Below are 18314 nucleotides of genomic sequence, written 5' to 3' on the forward strand. Positions count from 1 at the left end.
GGAGCTTGACCATTTAGAGCTTTATAAGTTAACAGTAGGATTTTAAATTCAATTCTGGATTTTACAGGGAGCCAGTGCAGAGAAGCTAAAACAGGAGAAATATGATCTCGTTTCTTAGTTCCTGTTAGTACACGTGCTGCTGCATTCTGAATTAGCTGGAGAGTTTTTAAGGACTTACTAGAGCTACCTGATAATAGCGAGTTACAGTAATCCAGCCTAGAGGTTGCAGTTCTAATTAAGATGTGTTACCTCACTGCCAAATTTGTATTTGAGGACTTGTGGCCACCATAATATTTTCTATTCAAGTATAATAACACTGTGGGGTTTTTCCCCTTTCACACTGAAGCTCACGTGTTTTCTTGATAAGAAGAAACGTTATCTCTTACCTCTGAGGGCTGTGTGATACATTTGCCTTTCCCAGAGCACTGAGGGTCACTGAAGCTGCTGCCGGGCTCCACACAGCTGCTGGCTTTCACCGTCAGGTTGAGACGCAGGGTGACCTCTGGGGCTGTGGGGGCGCCCACTCGCAACACACCTGTCACAGAAGAGTTGAGGGCCTTATAAACTATTCATGTGGCCGGTTTATTCATATATGTTGTATTAAATAATGATCCCCATGTCTTCAGAAAAGGACTTGCTGGTGGTATGACTCCTGGGACGGCAAACTTGGCCTGTCATTCAGTCCACCACTATGTCAACAACTATTGGATAGACTGCTACACATTTTATAGACATTCATGATCCTCAGAGGATGAACCCTGCTGACTTCCCTTGACATTTCCTAGTGCCACCATGAGGTTGACATTTGTGGTTTTGAGAGAAATTTCTTTTAAAAGACATTCTATGAAATTTAGGTCATTCATTATTATCAGGTTTCAATTAGTCCATCAGTTTGATTCAGGACCAAATAAACTTAAAACTTAAACTTAATCAATTCATATAGCACCTTTAAAATAAAATACATAACAACATAACATACAACAATATAAGCAAAATACAGCAATACAATGGATAAAAGGCAATATGAGGAAAAGATATGGGCTGACTTATTTTTTATTCTATTAATATTTATTTATATATTCATTTATTTCTTAATTATTTATTTTAAATTTGTTGCACACCTGCTTTGCATGTATGTTTGTTACTTAATCATTTCTTAAAATGTTATTCATTTATCATTACTTTGCTCTTTTATGGTGGGAGGGCATTGTTGGGGGGTAAAAGGGTTAATAACTTTGTTTATAAAGAAAAACATGACACTGTGCTACTGTACTATCATACATGCAAATTGCTGAAAAAAACTGGTTAGAAAAAAGGGGCGGTGGGATTAAATATTAAGATCATTTTTTAAAAGAATTAACAATGGAGAATTTGAGATAATTTCTTTTTAATTTATGTATTTCCCCTTTAAAATTTTATTTATTTGTTTTCTGTCTTACTTTTCTTTTTTCTGACTTTATTTTGCTTAATCTACTGACTATTTCCCTATCCTCTGTTCTTCTCGTTCCAACTCATTCCCCTTTTTTACTGCTTCATCAACTTTGTCAACACATACACAAACACACAAACACACAAAATGGCATTCAACACCCTGAACATACATTGTACCAATGTGCCAGTATGCCTGTGTTTGTCTTTTGTGTTAATTGTTTTTTACACCTCAGACACGTCATGGAGCATCCCGGATAGTGTTGTCCCTGTCATGTCTTTCACTTGTTTTTTGCCTGCATCACCTAACAGAATAAAAATATTAAGATTAAAAGAATGTTATGCTTAAAAAGTAAGTTTTTTTTGGGTCCTTTTGGAGGTTTAAGTTTAAAGGTTCCCCTGATTGTCACATACCTGAGTGTGTGAAATTTGTTCTCCGCATTTGACCCATCCCCTGAGGGAGCGGTGAGTAGCAGTAATTCCAACCCCTGATGGTGAGTGCCAAGCAGGGAGGCAATGGGTCCCATTTTTGTAGTTTTTGGTATGACCCGACTGGGGATCGAACCCATGACCTCCCAGTCTCAGGGCGGACACTATCACTAGGCCACTGAGCTGGTCGATTTACAGGTATTTACAGACTATGATGTCCTCAGCTCTTCTAATAGGACCGCAGACACTAAACACTAGGTAGGTACTTTATTAATCCCTGCAGTACTTTCTTCTCTCCTATACCTGCCAAGCTAATGATAATAATCAAATATTCTCATCAGCCTTGGCTGTACTTTGTGTTTAGTGCTGATTCTTTTTGGCCAACTTAACGTCTAGCCAAGGGACAGCAGTTGAAAATGAGCCTTTGGGCTAACAGTGGCACATTTATCAGTGTGCACTGTCCCTGATAATAAATGAATAAGTACGCCAATGTTAGCATGCTAACACACTAAACCAAGATGCTGAACATGGTAAACATGCCAAACATCATTGCTAGCGTGAGTCTATGTACAGCCTCATGGAGCTGCTGGCAGCAAATGTTTTAGGACAGATTTTAAATGATCCTTTGCCTGTAAAGTATCTTGCTGCCAAGAAACAATCAACCCCCACGTGGCTAAAGGTGTTGAGACAACATGTGGAGCAGGAAGCTCTTCATTGTGACCAAAATAGAGCGTGTGCCTCTCTGTCTTGTCTCTCGGGGTCTATAAGTTCAGAACATCTCTTATTATATCGTCAATCAAAGCTGACAGTTACATGGGCGCTCGGATAAAAATAGCCTCATGGTGAATATTAACTGCCATTTTTTAGAGCCCAATCTGAGCCAATAAGCTACGAGTCGACCAGTGACGAGACACTGACGATGCAATTTCCCCAGCCAATCGGGGCAGCGATAAAACAACTCGTGCTTCTCTGTCACCCCTGACCAAACGATCGTCGGCCCAATGACATCAAACGTTGGACCTGCAGAGTCACTGCTCCATCAGATGGTGAAAGCACATTGCCAACATTCAGACACAGTGACGTGAGAAGAGGGAAATGCAATGTCACCGCTCCTCCCTCCTTACCGATGCTTCGCATGCATCTTCCTCTTCCTCTTGCAGTTTGACCTTCACTCTTCCCTCTCTCTGCATCCTCTGTCCTTCTCTCTAATCCCTTTCCGTCTTGCCATCTCTTCTTCCTCGTCTTTCTCCCTCCTTATCTGACTCTTCCTCTGTCCCACCCTCCATTATCCGTCCTCCCCTCTGATTTAACTCCCCAATGTCATCTCCCCCTGTCTCTCTGTCTCTCTCAGGCGATGCAGAGGCTGTGCTGCCACAGTTAGAAGACGTGTCAAGGTCAGAAGACAGGCGGCGTAGTGAAACAGCATCAGGTATGTTGAGCACACACACAGGTCAGACGAGCCTTTCATTCAAAGAGTGAGACTCCAATTACCTTCCTCCAGCACCCACTGGTGTCACTACTCTTTCACAACATCTGTGTGTGCGTGTGTGAAGCTCAGTATTAAAATACAGACGGAATATCAGCATAAATATCTGTTTGCTGTTTTTTCAAAATGCAAATATTCTGACTGATATATGCTAATATTATGCGATGCTCCCCAATGTCATGTCAGGAATAAATGCTGTAAATACAATTTATTTAAATTCATTAATCCTCAGATGTTTTTGGCTCGGCTGTAAATGAGCTATTTGGAGGTATTTCAAAACTGTTTTGCGTCTGTACGGTTGTTGGATGAGCGATCACACAAATTAAATGAAAAACAGAGATAATTAAAGTATAATTAAAATGATAAATAGTGGTTAAGATTAAGAATTTCAGTTTAGCTAATGAACTTTTGTAAACCTGAATGCCTCTAAGCCATTTGTTAACAAAGGGTGTAGGCTTTGTTTCAACACATAAGAAACAAGCAGTTTGAGGTCTAGAGTGTCAAACACTTACTTTCCTGCATTCTGGTGGTTTTTATGCACCAATTTGTGCCTTTACTGTGTCAGTTTATGGCTGAAATGTCTTTAATTCTGTCAAATAAAATTCCTCTGCTACTTTCATGTTTTTATTGGGGGGACAAATGCACATGTTCTAAATACTGAGGGAGATGTGTCCCCTGGTTCCTGGTCCTGCCCCTGAACGCAATTGGACCAATCATAGTATAGCATTGGGCCGGCTCAGACCAGGGTCAGAAAACAACTCAGCTGTGCTCCATTGACTCTAATGCAATCGTTTCAGATTTCCTTCATTTTCAGGCTGGTTTTGTGGATTTGGAGCTAAATGTTGTGTCTGGGGCACGTCGCGTATTAATGATACTCGTTACCTGGAGAGGTTGGAAAAAGATATATGTTTCCTCCCTGTTCCAAAACCAAAATCAAACCCTGAAAAGTGTAGGGTTAGCTAGCTAGCTACTGAAGATATAGCCTACTGAATGTATAAACATGCTGCTTTTGCTTTTTAATGATTACAACAGTGAAACAAAGACCGACCCTGCTGTACAGGAACCAGTGAAGGGAAGCAGGGGAACTTTGCTGATATTGAATCAGCTGTGTGTGGGCTTAGCGAAGGGTCAGTTACAGCTGCTGAAAACCGTTTCATACGCTTGTACAGGAGACTGTAAGCATCTTACTGAGGAAGTAGTTCTGTCCAAGGGGCAGCGAGTGGTCTGGCACCACCAGTCCATCTTGGGCCTGCAGGAATGACATCGTGGTGCCATTCAAGATGGAGGAACGCAGGAAACCCTCTTCATTCACACGCCACAGCACTGGAGCTCCACTGGCATTCACCACCACTCTAGTTGGAGGGACAAAGTAGGGAAGAGAAGGATGGAGGACAGAGACATACAGGAGGAAGGAGAATCAGGAGAGAATCTGATTATTGTGGGCTTGCTCCACAGTTTGACCCCAACTACAGATGTATATATATTTCATGATATCTTTATATTCACAGTTTAAATAATGCAAATGGAAAATATATTGACTAAATAAAATATTAGCAAGACAATCCACAAATTGCGGCACTGTTATTCTGTACATCCAGTGAACACTTGATTCATCTTTAACAGATTTAAAATATCAACACAATCAGCATGAAAGATAAGATAAATAAACTAATCCTCTTTATCAACTTCCCAACTTCTTCTAATCCCTCTATTAGTCAAAATAAGAAGCTTAATAAAATATCACCCTCCATTCTCTACTCATATCAGTCAGTAGCACCACAGTAAGCTGACTGTCAGTGTCTTACTGGTGGACACTGTCCCACGTTTGAACCCAGGGCTCATGATTAAGATGCTCCGGTTTGTTAGGCCAACCTGGCATCATAGACAGGTCTGAGTGAGTAATGGCTGCCAGTGGTTTGGACTCAGTGGGAGGAAAGTTGTTTCCTGTGGAAACACTGTGACCATCATGAACATGAGCTGTGAAACACACCCAGGGTGGTCAGGGCCATCATTAATCAGGACCTCAGACAATTTGTACAAACTAGTGAAAAACAGACCAACAGAGAAACCGAGGAAGCAGCAGGTTCAACATGAAGAGAGACGAGTAGAAAAGAGAAAGTGCAAAGTGTGGACAGACACTTTGATACTAAAACGTGGCTCATTTTGTACTGATACGCATCACAAAACTGCTGTCCATTTTTAAAGCCCCACTCTAATGTATTTTGGAATTTTTATGATATTTCATATTTTTCTGAGTCATTTCCTGACAAGGTTCATTAGTCTAAAGCCAAACCCTGTTCTTATCTCCTAAACCTAATCACCTCCTCTTGTTGCCTAAACCCAACCAAGTGTGTTTGTTGCTGAGGGAAAAAAACACCAAGTCGCAGTGTTGTACGAACATAGAGTGTTTATTTTGAAAGAGACTGTATGTAAATGTTAAATTTCCTGTGAAAACGGAAGTGTATCTTGAAAGAAGAGAACTCGACACAGTGTCCCAGAACATCAACAACCAATGCACCCAGGGTACCTTGCACCTCGTATGTGGACGTGGAAAGTCTATGACCAAACATCAATATGTGACAAGGTCAGAGTGAGAATGTGGTAGACCAATTACGGGAGTAAAGAAGGGAGTAGTATAAAGACAGAAAGTCTGTGTAAGGAGACAGGTTTGGGTTGCAGACGTGTCAAAGAGCCTAGGACTTTCCCCCAGGAGACGGGTGTTCAGGACCGTGTGAAACCAAGTGAACTTTAAGTTATTTTAAGGTACATTTGTACCATTTCTCTTTTCTTAAACCTAACATATGTAACTATACTTGCCTAAATCGAATCTACCTTCCTGTATATGAAGACATAAGGAATGTACTTTTCACTAGAATGACTTCTATGTATGTTGAGTAATTATGGTTGGATGATGATGACAAATTTTAGTTTTGTTTCAGAAAGGGAACCTTTTTAGTGGCTGAGTTTCTTTACCAGGCATGGGATAGAAGGCAGAGTATTTTGTTTCTGGACTGAGCAGTAAAATAACATGTACTTTGGATTGTTACTGCAACGTCATTGTAATTTTGTCTTGTAAAGCCATGAGATAGGGCACATGAAAGTGTGCATGATACAAAATAAAAAAAAGAAAAAAATCAATCAATCAATCTACGTAACTTTAAGTAAGCACATAACTAGAAATTAAGTATGTAACATCAATTATGGGGCACTAATTCACTGGATATCCTACAGATATCCTGTCAGGATATGTCGACAGACTACAGTAGGCTATGTAAAGGACAAAGTTACTAAGCAACCACCGGCTAGTACTAGCAAAATAAATGCTGACAGGGTGATTAAGACCCCAACATGGAGGCCCTGTTTGATACAAAGCTGCTGATACAGAGTTAGGCTAACTTACTTTTCAAAGATAATTATGAATTGACAGGAAATACTGATTTGAAACTAGGGTATTTTGTTAACTTTTTGCTGGCATTATGGAGACTTGCATACAAAATAGTTGCCCATATCAACTGTCAGTTAAATATTTACTATACAAATAGTTAAAAAATGTCCTTCAGGGGGCGCTGGTGGCTTAGTGGTAGAGCAGGCGCCCCATGTACAAGGCTGTTGCCACAGTGGCCCGGGTTCGACTCCAGCCTGTGGCCCTTTGCTGCATGTCACACCCCCTCTCTCTCCCCCCTTCACACTTGTCTGTCCTATCCATTAAAGGCTAAAAGCCCAAAAAATATCTTTAAAAAAAAAAAAGTCCTTCGGGTGGAGGAGGTGCAGGAAAATCCTTTGCCTCATTACTTGTTAGAGTGACCACTATCGCTATCCATGCTAACATGTATGCTATCACTTTGACACATATGCCAGGTCTGGTTGCCATAGTAATGGATTACATCTGATTATTAACCACAATCCCGTTCTCTGTTTGAGAGACAACGTTAACCGAAAAACAGGAAGCGACAGCGATTGGAGTGGTGCTTTAATGCCTTTAACTTTAGTCTCTCCTCCCTACACTACCATCAATAATCAATTAGATGTATCAAAATCAAATAGGCAGACAGGTGGAATTTACAGACCAAATCCATGCTCCCCATGAGTTAACCCTTCCTGCTTTGGGCACTACATGAGCTTTCTTCCAGCACCAACCCTTAGGGTGTCAAGGAGATGATAAAAGGGTTTAACTTATTCTGATAAAATACCTCTGAAACAGCTAACACTGAACACATCTATATGAGGAAACAATTACAAATAAGTCATCCCAACAGCCCAAATAGATTTCTCTGTCTAAATACCCTCTGCAGCTGAGCATTGTGGATTCAGAGGGATGATCTTGAGGAGGCTTATGACTGCATTTGTAAACATGTGGGCAGAGCAGTGCAGTCTCTCGCTGGGCAAAATGAGAAGAACAATGCAGACCATGTTCCCTGCCAGAGACACTGAGCTCCAACAGCTGCTAACCCGCTGAAGAGACAACGAAAACCGGAGCCAGGCTGAGTTACCACGCTCACGAACAAGAGACAGTCGGGCAGAGCGTCAACCATGCAGGGCTGTAAGAGATGCTGAACAGTTTCAACGAGGCTCTTCACTGATTAAATGCTTTTAAACACCCCTTTAACCTCACTCCCACATCAGAAATAATCAGTCTCATACTAACAAAAACAAACAAAAAAAAAAAGATCAGTGATTATCCTCTCAGCCTTTGTGTCTGTTTTAATAACTGCTTGCTTAGCTAAAAGATTAATTATTATTATTACCTCTACAGTATTTTTAATACAAAGAGCTGCAGCTGAAGGTGCTGTACAATGACAAAGAAGACTTAAAATAACTGATACATTACTTAATGAATCACTTAAAGGGACAGTTCACCCCAAAATCAAAACTACATATTTTTCCTCTTACCTGTAGTGCTATTTATCAGTCTAAATAGATTTGGTGTCAGTTGCCAAGTGTTGGAGATATCAGCTGTAAAGATGTCTGCCGTGTCTCAATATAATGGAACTAGATGGCACTCAGCTTGTGGTGCTCAAAACGCCAAAGCACTATTTTCAAAGAACTATTTTCTTTCTACCAAACTACTCCCAGTAACCGTATCACTGCACAGAAGGAAGTGTGCATCTACTCAGCACAAGATGTGAACATAAATGGTATCGTCCTCGGCTGAGCTTTAACGTTAGCTAGCACAGTGGTGCTAGGTGAGCTGGCAGTGGATGCACTGGCACTTTGAACTCCGAGTGCCATTTTGCCCCATTTGTTAGCGGCTCACCCTTTTTCCCCTTAAAGGGCGGTGGCCTTGTGGGTAACCTGTGAGTGTGTGGCGTGTGCTTTGTTGTGTGTGAAAGGAAGCAGCTCTCTTTCTGGTGTGTCATGGTGAAGACCACATGCAGCAAAGACTGATGATAGTCAGCAGAATTAAGGGTCTAGATAAGCTAAGGGCTACTCATGAGGCATATTATATCGACGTTTGGTCATGGACTTTCCACGTCCACACACGATGTGAAAGGTACCCTGGGTGCGTTGGTTGTTGACGTTCTGGGATGCCGTGTCAAGTTCTGCCTGTTACATGCATTGTCTTCTTTCAATATACAGTGGGGCAAAAAAGTATTTAGTCAGCCACTGATTTTGCAAGTTCTCCTACTTAGNACACACGATGTGAAAGGTACCCTGGGTGCGTTGGTTGTTGACGTTCTGGGATGCCGTGTCAAGTTCTGCCTGTTACATGCATTGTCTTCTTTCAATATACACTTGTGTTTTCACAAAAAAATTAAGGTTTACATATAGTCTCTTTCAAAATAAATGCACTACGTCAGTACAACAACGAGAATTGACTTTTTTTTTTCCTTCAACAACAACCACACATGGTTGGGTTTAGGCGTCAAAAGCATGTGGTTAGGTTTAGGAAAGGTTTTAGAATCTTATAGGATGGGAACAGCTCCCTCTTGGGTGAAAGTTGTTGGACCCATCCACAAGCCATCCCGCCCACCCCACTCGAACTTTTGCTGCCTTAACTTTTGTCCTGATGCCGCCGGGCATCATAAAACTATAGCAGCAACTAGCTGCGTATCATGCCAACGTTAAAGTACACCTTTTTTTGTTGATTTCTGCACAAGTCACTGCCCAAGCACTGGATATTGGCGACTTCGGAGTGACACTAGGCTCCGTGAGAAGGCCAGGTGTGTTGTTTCATGGTGAAGACTGCAATGAAGCCATTGTTGGTGAAAGGCACCAGGATGCCTCGCTATCCTTCCCTCACTGGAGTGGTCCGAACTGCTAGAAGCTAGTAACCAGCTAATAACGAGCCAAGCTAAATGAATGCAAATAAGCCAGCGTGTTCCCAACCACGGTTCACAGCTGGTAAGCTTTCACTGAACGAGGTAGCACATTATATTGGAGAGAAGACAGAATATCTCAAACACTCAGCAACTCACACCAAAACAATCTAGATTCATAAACAGCACTACAGGTAAGAGGGAATATATGTACTTTTGATTCTGGGGTGAACTGTCCCTTTAAATTTGTTTCTTATGTTTAAAACAATTGGATGGTTTGCATCACACAAGTGGAATCACGCGAATGTTGGCCACAAACAGCCTGATTTGTCTTTGGAAAATGAAACACCAGCGACAAACACTTCTGTAGAAATGAGATAAAATTATTAAATTAATTTTTATCAAAAGCAAATATTCAAGACATTATTAAAAAGTGATCATTTAGAGCCATTACTGACTTCAGACTGTCAGACAAGGCCTGCCAGGCACAGCTCAGGATATCAGGATATATTTTTAGGTCGTGTTCGTGATTGAGGACAAGTTAGAGCGTCACAGGTGGATCGGCACGACGACTGTCCCAAAATGTTGAGCTGAGGAGGGAGCTGAGCCTGAAGGTGAAGCTATGAGCAGTGACCGACATAATAAGATGGTGGACAGGCTACTAGGAGCTGAAATGAGTTTTCCTTCACAGGGTGTCTGGGCTCAGCCCGAGGGACAACACGGGGGGGGAAGCTCAGATATCAAGGGAACTACTGCTACTTCAAGCTGAAATGAGCCATTTGGCATATCAAGGGGTAGTTATTTAAAATGATGATCACATTTATGAGTGTTATGAAAGTGGAAGTCTTCATTTAACTTTATTTTTTTGGTACTTTCATCTCATTTCTTCCACTCATTAAAGTGTACTTAGTGGCCAGTCAGTTATTATGAACTTAATTCTAAGCAATTACATTAATTTGACTATAATTTAGAACCATAAATATTCTTGTGAGTGATACTCAGCATCAGTGTTGATATTGTCACATAAAACCTGCAGGAGTATAACAAGATCTCTCACCAGCCCCTTGGGATTCAAGACCTTTATTACATTATTATCATCTCTTAATCGATGTCACTTTTGAAACACTGCTTCATTTCCAAGTGGTGCACGTGTGTTTGTACATAAGTGTCCTTCACTGCCTGCATTCAGGTGTGGTTTGTAATTATACAGTATGAAAACAAAGCAGCAGCAGTTGATTAACTCGCAGCTCCCAGTCTGCGATCGTGATCAGGGTCCTGAGTCGTGCCTGCCATCTATAATGAGGGGCAACATCAAGGACATTCAGCGTTCACCTTGACCATTGCTTCTGCATTATTCATTGACCCTAATTTACAGAGCCATTGTAATTCTGTTTATGAGCAAACATGCTCTGAAAACATGGAGTGCACCTGGAGGGGTGTAATACAGGTAATACAGCATCTCAGGTCCCAGAGGTGATGAGATTCAAACGGAAAGTTATTAGTTACAAAAGCTAAGAGCTGTGTTATGTTGCCAGCAAAAGTTGCTGCATGGAAGATATGCAGATAAAAAGCTGAGCAAAGGGAGTTCTACTTTTTTCTTTGTGGCAGACAATAGCCTGTAAGGTCCAGCAAGCTCGGCTGTTATTTTTGCTGATTGGGATCCAAAAAAGAAGCTAAAAAAAACCTCTGTATGAGTGACAACTACAGGTTAAAAGTTTCATGTGCACACTTCTACATCACTAAGGTGACACGTCACTAAGCAAACTGTGTTACAATTCAGAGTTGGAGACTACTAGGAATTTCTGCCAGCTAAGACATCTTCCACTTGATGAACAGAAATGTCAGCAAGGTAAGAACTGAATCAACTGGAGGTCAACAAAAAAAAAAAGATTTTCTCTCTGTGTTAACATTACTTTTTACAGTTACTCTTTGTACAGGAAAACTTCACCACCCAAGTGATCACTTAGATGTCAGTCACTCATCCCGTGTTACACTGAATTCATGACAAAAATGTTTTTCTTGCTGAATTAAAGTCATAGGGGGTCCTTTTCAACAACAGCAAAACTATATCATCCATTTACAAACTCTCACACAATTCGTGCAGTATAAGTCTCATTTATCAGTTATCCGGACTATATCTTTAAAGGCCCTGACACACCAAGCCAACGCTCACCACCGGTCCAAGTTGGGCCGTTGGTGAGCGTCTGCCACCCTTGTTTATGTGGTATGTCCCACATCGTTGCCCTGTGTTGGCCCCCATTGGCTTATTTTTTTTTGGCTGATTCAATATGCTGAATCAGTGTCGGCTGCAGCAGAGCCTGTCGGTGAATGAAATCACTCTGACGCTCACCAGTTTGCATACAGGCCGAAACGGGGGACTTAGGACGCAGTGGCATGCCTCCTCCACTCCCTCCTCCACCATCTCCAGACAACTTTGCATCAGTCGCGTTCGTCGATTTTAGTTCTGCATTTAACACAATCCAGCGGCACCAGCTCATCAAAAAGCTCCAACATCTGGACATTACTCCACTCCACATTCACTGGATATACAACTTCCTCAGCAACAGACCACAGACAGTGAAAGTAGGTACAGCAACATCATCACCCCTCACCACCAACACCGGAGCCCCTCAAGGCTGCGTTCTCAGTCCATTTCTCTACACCCTCTATACAAATGACTGCAGCAGCCCATCCCCTATCACCACATACTACAAATATGCAGACGACACAGCCATAGCAGGTCTACTCAGTGACAACAACTCCATCACAGCATATCAACAGTCAATCTCACAGTTTTCACAGTGGTGCACAGACACCTACCTCCAGTTAAACATTGACATAACAAAGGAAATGGTCATACACACATCCAAGACACCCCCTACACTCAACTGCACACTCATCAGAGGGCAACCAGTTGAACAAGTCAACAGTTTCAAATACCTAGGACTCACCATAGACAATAAACTCAACTTCAACGACTTTGTCATTACCACACATAAACGTGCACACCAAAGGCTCTACATCATACGCAAACTGAAATCACTGTCTGTGGCCCCCCACCTCCTCTTACTCCTCTACTAAAGCATCATCCAACCCATCCTAATGTACTGTTCCCCCTGCTTCTTCACCCTGCTCACTGTCACCAGCAAAAACAGACTCCTCAAAATCCCACACACAGCATCCAAAATAATCAACCTTCCGACCCCCAGCCTGTCAGAAGCAAATGAACTTGCCATCACACGCCTAGCACGTGCAATAGTAAACAGCCCCGACCATCCCCTGAACCAATTTTTCATACTTCTCCCATCTGGCCGCAGATACAGGGTACTGGACTGGAAAAAAGCCCATTTTAAAAGAAGTTTTGTCCCCTCAGCCATCACAGCCCTAAACAAAAACATGTAGATTTAATATTTCACCCCTGTACACTGTCTATGTCATGTTTATGTTTATATGGTTTTCTGTGGTATGTGTGGGAGAGGGTTATTTGTTATTTGTTATTTGTTATCTGGGGAATATGTGGGAAGAGGGTCTGTTATCTGTTATACGTTGTGTATGCTGCCCTGAAACCAACCTGACTGATGATGTGTGAAAACAATTATCCCCATGGGGACATTAAATAACCTAACCTAACCTAACCTGATTGGCAGTTCAGCTCAGCGCATGAGAAGAGAAACAGAATTGAGGAAAGTAAATAAAGAGCTAAAGTCAAGAAGCAGTGAGACCAAAACAAATGTGTCATATAAGGTAAGACTATTTTTCTTTATCCATTGAGCCCTTGAGAAGAAACATTTCACAATGGTTTGCGTTATTGTTTGCTGGCGCATGGTAAATATACTTTGCCTTCAACATTGGATTATGTGGTTAATGTGCTAACTGGCTAACCAGTGTCAAGACGGTCTCTCCTTTTGATTGAGGATTACAGACGTCCACCGTCTGCTGGTGCGGAGTTCTTCTTCATAATATTCACTCGGTGTCTCGCTATGGGATGCCCTGATAGAAGCATTTATCTCAATCCGCCAATCTTGATTGGTCGGTGAAAGGTGTTCATCCGTGCCGCACCCAGTAGTCCCACCTACTATATATAGTGTGCGCAGATAACGCTCCCTCAATTCAAAACCTCTTCTCACCTGACAGCTTATCTCACGTCGGAGCTTTCACTGGCTTAACTGTTCACCAGACGGATCTTTGCTAGCTTCCGTCGCGGGACGCTAGTGTCGTGCTCTGGCTTCTGCCTTGTCCGTTTACACCAGACCGGACCGGTGAGTATTTTTTCTTCCAGCCCCTCCACGGCGGAATTCCTCTCGGCTCCCCACCACGGACGCTCGAGTTGGTCGAGCTAAGCTAGCATACCAGCTAGCCACTGCCTTTTTCTCCGTTAGCACTCCAGCTTGTCGGCGAGATGGCGACCGCTAAAGATCCTCACACCAGAGGAGATTTTCGGCTCTGTTGCTGCGGGAATAAAATCTCGGGGAAGGACACCCACCCGGTGTGCAGTACCTGCCTTGGGGTTGACCACGCCAGCTTAGCCCTCGAGATTCCCGGGTCCTGTGGACACTGCAAAGTGTTCACAGTCAAGAGCCTTAGACGCAGGCTAGCCCGCCAAGTTAGCCTAGTGGGCCGTGACCCGTTTCTCCCCACCGCTGACCAAGGCGCAGCCGCGGAGGAAGACGAGGACATGGCCGGGGAAGCTCCGGAGACTGGCTACGACTGGGACGCCCAGTGCGAGCAGCTCCGAGCTCCCCCGTTTCCCGAGGAAGACGTGCTGGAGATTGGCATCACGGCGGATGATGATGACACCTCGTTCCTCATATCAGAGGACGAGGAGGAAGACGACATCTTCGTGACTCCAGCCCCGGCTGAAGAGCTGAAGCTGCCCACTACCAACAGGGAGAAAAGCGGGGTGAGCTCTCCAGCTCCCTCCCTCCATGTGGACCTGCTCGACATGTGTAAACGTGCGGCAGAGAAGCTGGAGGTCCCCTGGCCGATTGCAGTAGCGGAGCCCACCCGGTCCCGCTACGAAGGCAAGCGGCTCCCCCTGGCCCGTACTGTGGTGAAACAGCTTCTCCCTGTCTTCCCCGAGTTGCTGGCCGAGCTGTCCAAAACTTGGAGTAACTGCCCGTACAGTAACAGGAGCCCCATCCTGGGCGCAGCATCCCTCGACTGCGAGGCGATGGACGCCCAGGGCCTCCTCTCGATGCCTCCAGTGGAAGCCCCCGTAGCTGCGCATCTCTGCCCGGGCAGCACGAGCAAGCTATCTGCGGCCTCCTCCAGGCGTCCAACGCTGCCAACCAAGCCCGAGCGGTTCCAGTCTGCACTGACTGAGAGGGCGTACAAGGCAGCCGCGCTCTCGGCCAGAGCTCTCAGCGCTCTCTCCATCCTCACTGCCTAGCAGGCAGAACTGTTTGGGGCTTCCGCTGACGAGCAGGACCCCGACGTGTGGGAGGAAATGGCGGTCATCGCTGATTTATCCCTCCGCATCCAGCACGTCTCAGTCCAGGCCACGGGCAAGGTGATGGCAACCCTCGTCATTCAGGAGCGAGCGAGATGGCTCAGCCTCGCTAACTTGACTGACGGGGAGCGGGATGACATACTGGATATGCCAACTGTCCCGGAGGGTATCTTTGGCTCTGCATTGGCCACGATGCAGCAGAGATGTGAGGCAAAAAAGAAGGACAACGAAGCCCTGAAACTTTGTCTCCCCCGCAAAGCACCCACGCCTTCTCCTCCAGCGCAGCGCAAATCGTTTGCTCAAGCTGCTTCCCAGCCGCCGCATTTCAAGATCCTGAAACGGCCGCAACAGCCCGGCCTGCCCCTCCTGCTGAGGAAGGAGCTCGGAGTCAGCTGGCACAGAAAGTCTCCCGCCCCGACTGCAGTCCCGCTGCCGCCGCCCCCGACCGCCGCGGCCTCGGTCCCCCAGGCGAGGAAGAAAAAGAGAGCGGCCTGACAGCCGTCCTCTCTTCGGGTGGAGCATCCTGCCTTTCCCCGTTACGCAGGCCCACCATTTTGGCTTGTTTGTGTGCGTCCCACGCCGCCGCTGCCCACTCCAGAGCCAGTCCGCGAGAGGAGAGACATCGCTTCGGAGGTTTGCGCTGTTGCGCCCCGAGCCACATGTCCACAAGCACACACATACACACGTTCCCAAAAGTGTGAAAATAAAAAGAAATCTGTCACAGCCAGGCCACGAGCCGAGGGTGCAGATAACAAAAAAAGCCAAAACAAACGAAAATACCCTGTCTATAAGCAGTGTGGCCACCGAGCCCTCTGCGGCTCTGCCCCCGGGATGGGCATCGCCATTCCCGGGGAGCGGAGTGACAGGCCCTGCTGTTCCTGCGATGCCCTTTCGCACATGCGCAGTACAGCTCGGGGGTTATTTCCCCGCTCTACCGCAAGAGGGCGCCACAGCACCGCTGTTGGGACCTCCTGTGATAGAGCAGGAGCTGCAAAATGTTTCTCCGCTTTCTCTCAAACGGGAGAATTGGAAAGCAACCGCAGCTTCACCGTGGGTGTTACGCACGATTTCTCGGGGATACAGGCTCCAATTCGCCGCTGTCCCTCCCCGTTTCTCCGGCGTAATACAGTCACAAGCACAGGGAGAATCAGCTCGAGTCTTACAGGAGGAAATCCTCTCTCTGTTAGAAAAAAGAGCAATTTCTGTCGTATCTCCTGAACAGAGTCTGTCAGGTTTTTACTCCAGATATTTCCTCGTTCCCAAACGGGGGGGAAGAGGAATCCGTCCTATTCTGGACCTGTGGGCTCTGAACAAATTTCTGCGGAAATACAAATTCAGGATGCTGACACATGCAGCACTGCTGCGTCTAGTAAGACCGAACGATTGGTTTTCGTCCGTGGATCTGAAAGACGCGTATTTCCACATTCCCATTTACCCCCCTCACAGACAATATCTCCGATTCGCCTTTCAGGGGGTGTGCTATGAATACCGTGTTCTCCCATTCGGCCTGTCTCTCAGCCTGAGGGTTTTCATACGGTGCACTGTCGCCCCACTCAGATGTCGGGGCATCCGGCTGGCCACGTATTTGGACAAGTGGCTCCTGTTGGCGCAGTCAGAACAGGAGGCCAGGGTTCACACGCACATTGTCACGAAACACCTAATAGATTTGGGCTTTGTGATGAATACGGAGAAGAGCCAACTCTCTCCGACGCAGGAGATATCCTTTCTGGGATTATCCTTGCGTTCCGTGCCATTCACAGCTCGCCTCTCGGAGGAGAGAGTGAAAACATTCAAAGCTGGCCTTGCGCACTTCCGTCGACACAGGTCCGTCCAGTTCAGACTGTGTCTTCGGCTGCTGGGTCTGATGACTTCAGCCATCCTCGTGATCCGTCGTGGCCGCCTTCACATGCGGGAATTTCAGCGCTGGGTCGCTTCACTCAGGCTGGATCCCGTGCGTCATGGCCCAAGGAGGATAACGGTCACGGCGGATTGCGTGACGGCTCTGCGCCACTGGCGGGCCCTGTCTTTCCTGACTCAGGGGGTGTCCATGGGCACTGTCTCGTCCAGGAAAGTGGTCACCATGGATGCCAGCCTATCCGGCTGGGGTGGCATTTACGAGGGCAGGTCTGTGAGAGGACGCTGGAGCCAGGCTCTCCAACGTCTTCACATAAACTTTCTCGAGCTCTCGGCTGTGTTTCTGTCCCTGAAATACTTCCTCCCGTTCCTTTCGGGCCACCACGTCCTGGTGAGGACGGACAACACAACGACAGTAGCGTATATAAACCGTCAAGGGGGTTTGCACTCTCGTGTGTTACACACTCTGGCACGCAAACTGATCCTCTGGAGCAGTGTGCACTTTCTCTCCCTGAGGGCGACTCACGTCCTGGGGACCCTGAACACAGCCGACCTGCTGTCCAGGGGCGCACCGATATACGGGGAATGGATGCTGCACCCGCAGGTCACGGAACAGATATGGGTGCGCTACAGCCCCGCCAGGATAGATCTGTTCGCGTCCAGAGAAAACGCTCAGTGCGAACTGTTCTTCTCTCTGCGCACTCTGGACGCTCCCCTGGGCGTAGACGCACTAATGCACGCTTGGCCGCAAGAGCTGCTCTACGCGTTTCCCCTACTGGCCCTGATACCCCCCACTCTCGCCAGAGTGAGGGGACACAACCACAAGCTGATCCTGATAGCTCCACACTGGCCAGCAATGCACTGGCTGGCGGAGATATATCGGATGCTGTGCGACCAGCCTTGGCAGCTGCCGGTGCGCGGGGACTTGCTCTCGCAGGGCGGAGGGACGGTGTTCCACCCGCACCCGGAGCGACTGCAACTGTGGGCCTGGCCCGTGAGTGGCTCAATTTGACCACTGCTGGGCTCCCTAAGAGTGTGGTTAACACTATCCAAAACACCAGGGCTCCCTCCACTAGGTCTCTGTACGACTCTAAGTGGGGAGTGTTTGAGTGGTGGTGTCTCGAACGCGGCCACATCCCCTTTCAGTGTTCTGTGCCAGCGATACTGTCGTTTTTACAGGACCTGATTGATAAAGGAAAAGCCTTTTCCACGGTTAAGGTTTATCTGGCAGCTATAGCGGCTTGCCATTTAGGATTTGGGGACAAAACAGCAGGCCAATACCCTTTGGTGTGCCGGTTTATGAGGGGCGCGTGCAGGCTGCTCCCTGTCTCCAGACCACTGATGCCTCCGTGGGATTTAGCGGTGGTTCTGGAGGGGCTTAAAGGCCCCCCATTTGAGCCATTGCTGGGAG

The 18314-nt window shown here is 45.9% G+C and overlaps 1 protein-coding gene across 1 annotated transcript in view; it reads right to left on the minus strand.

Moving 5' to 3' along the window:
• Positions 1 to 18314, minus strand: part of dner (delta/notch-like EGF repeat containing) — a 100716-nt gene that overhangs the window by 25587 nt on the left and 56815 nt on the right. Inside the window, exons 4-5 of the mRNA XM_050068042.1 lie at positions 4532 to 4695; positions 387 to 535 (exon numbers count right to left, since the gene is read on the minus strand). Of these exons, the coding sequence (XP_049923999.1) occupies positions 387 to 535; positions 4532 to 4695 (313 nt within the window). The remainder of the gene's footprint in view (positions 1 to 386; positions 536 to 4531; positions 4696 to 18314) is intronic.

This window comes from Epinephelus moara, chromosome 2, assembly GCF_006386435.1.
Source record: "Epinephelus moara isolate mb chromosome 2, YSFRI_EMoa_1.0, whole genome shotgun sequence".
Taxonomy (NCBI): domain Eukaryota; kingdom Metazoa; phylum Chordata; class Actinopteri; order Perciformes; family Serranidae; genus Epinephelus; species Epinephelus moara.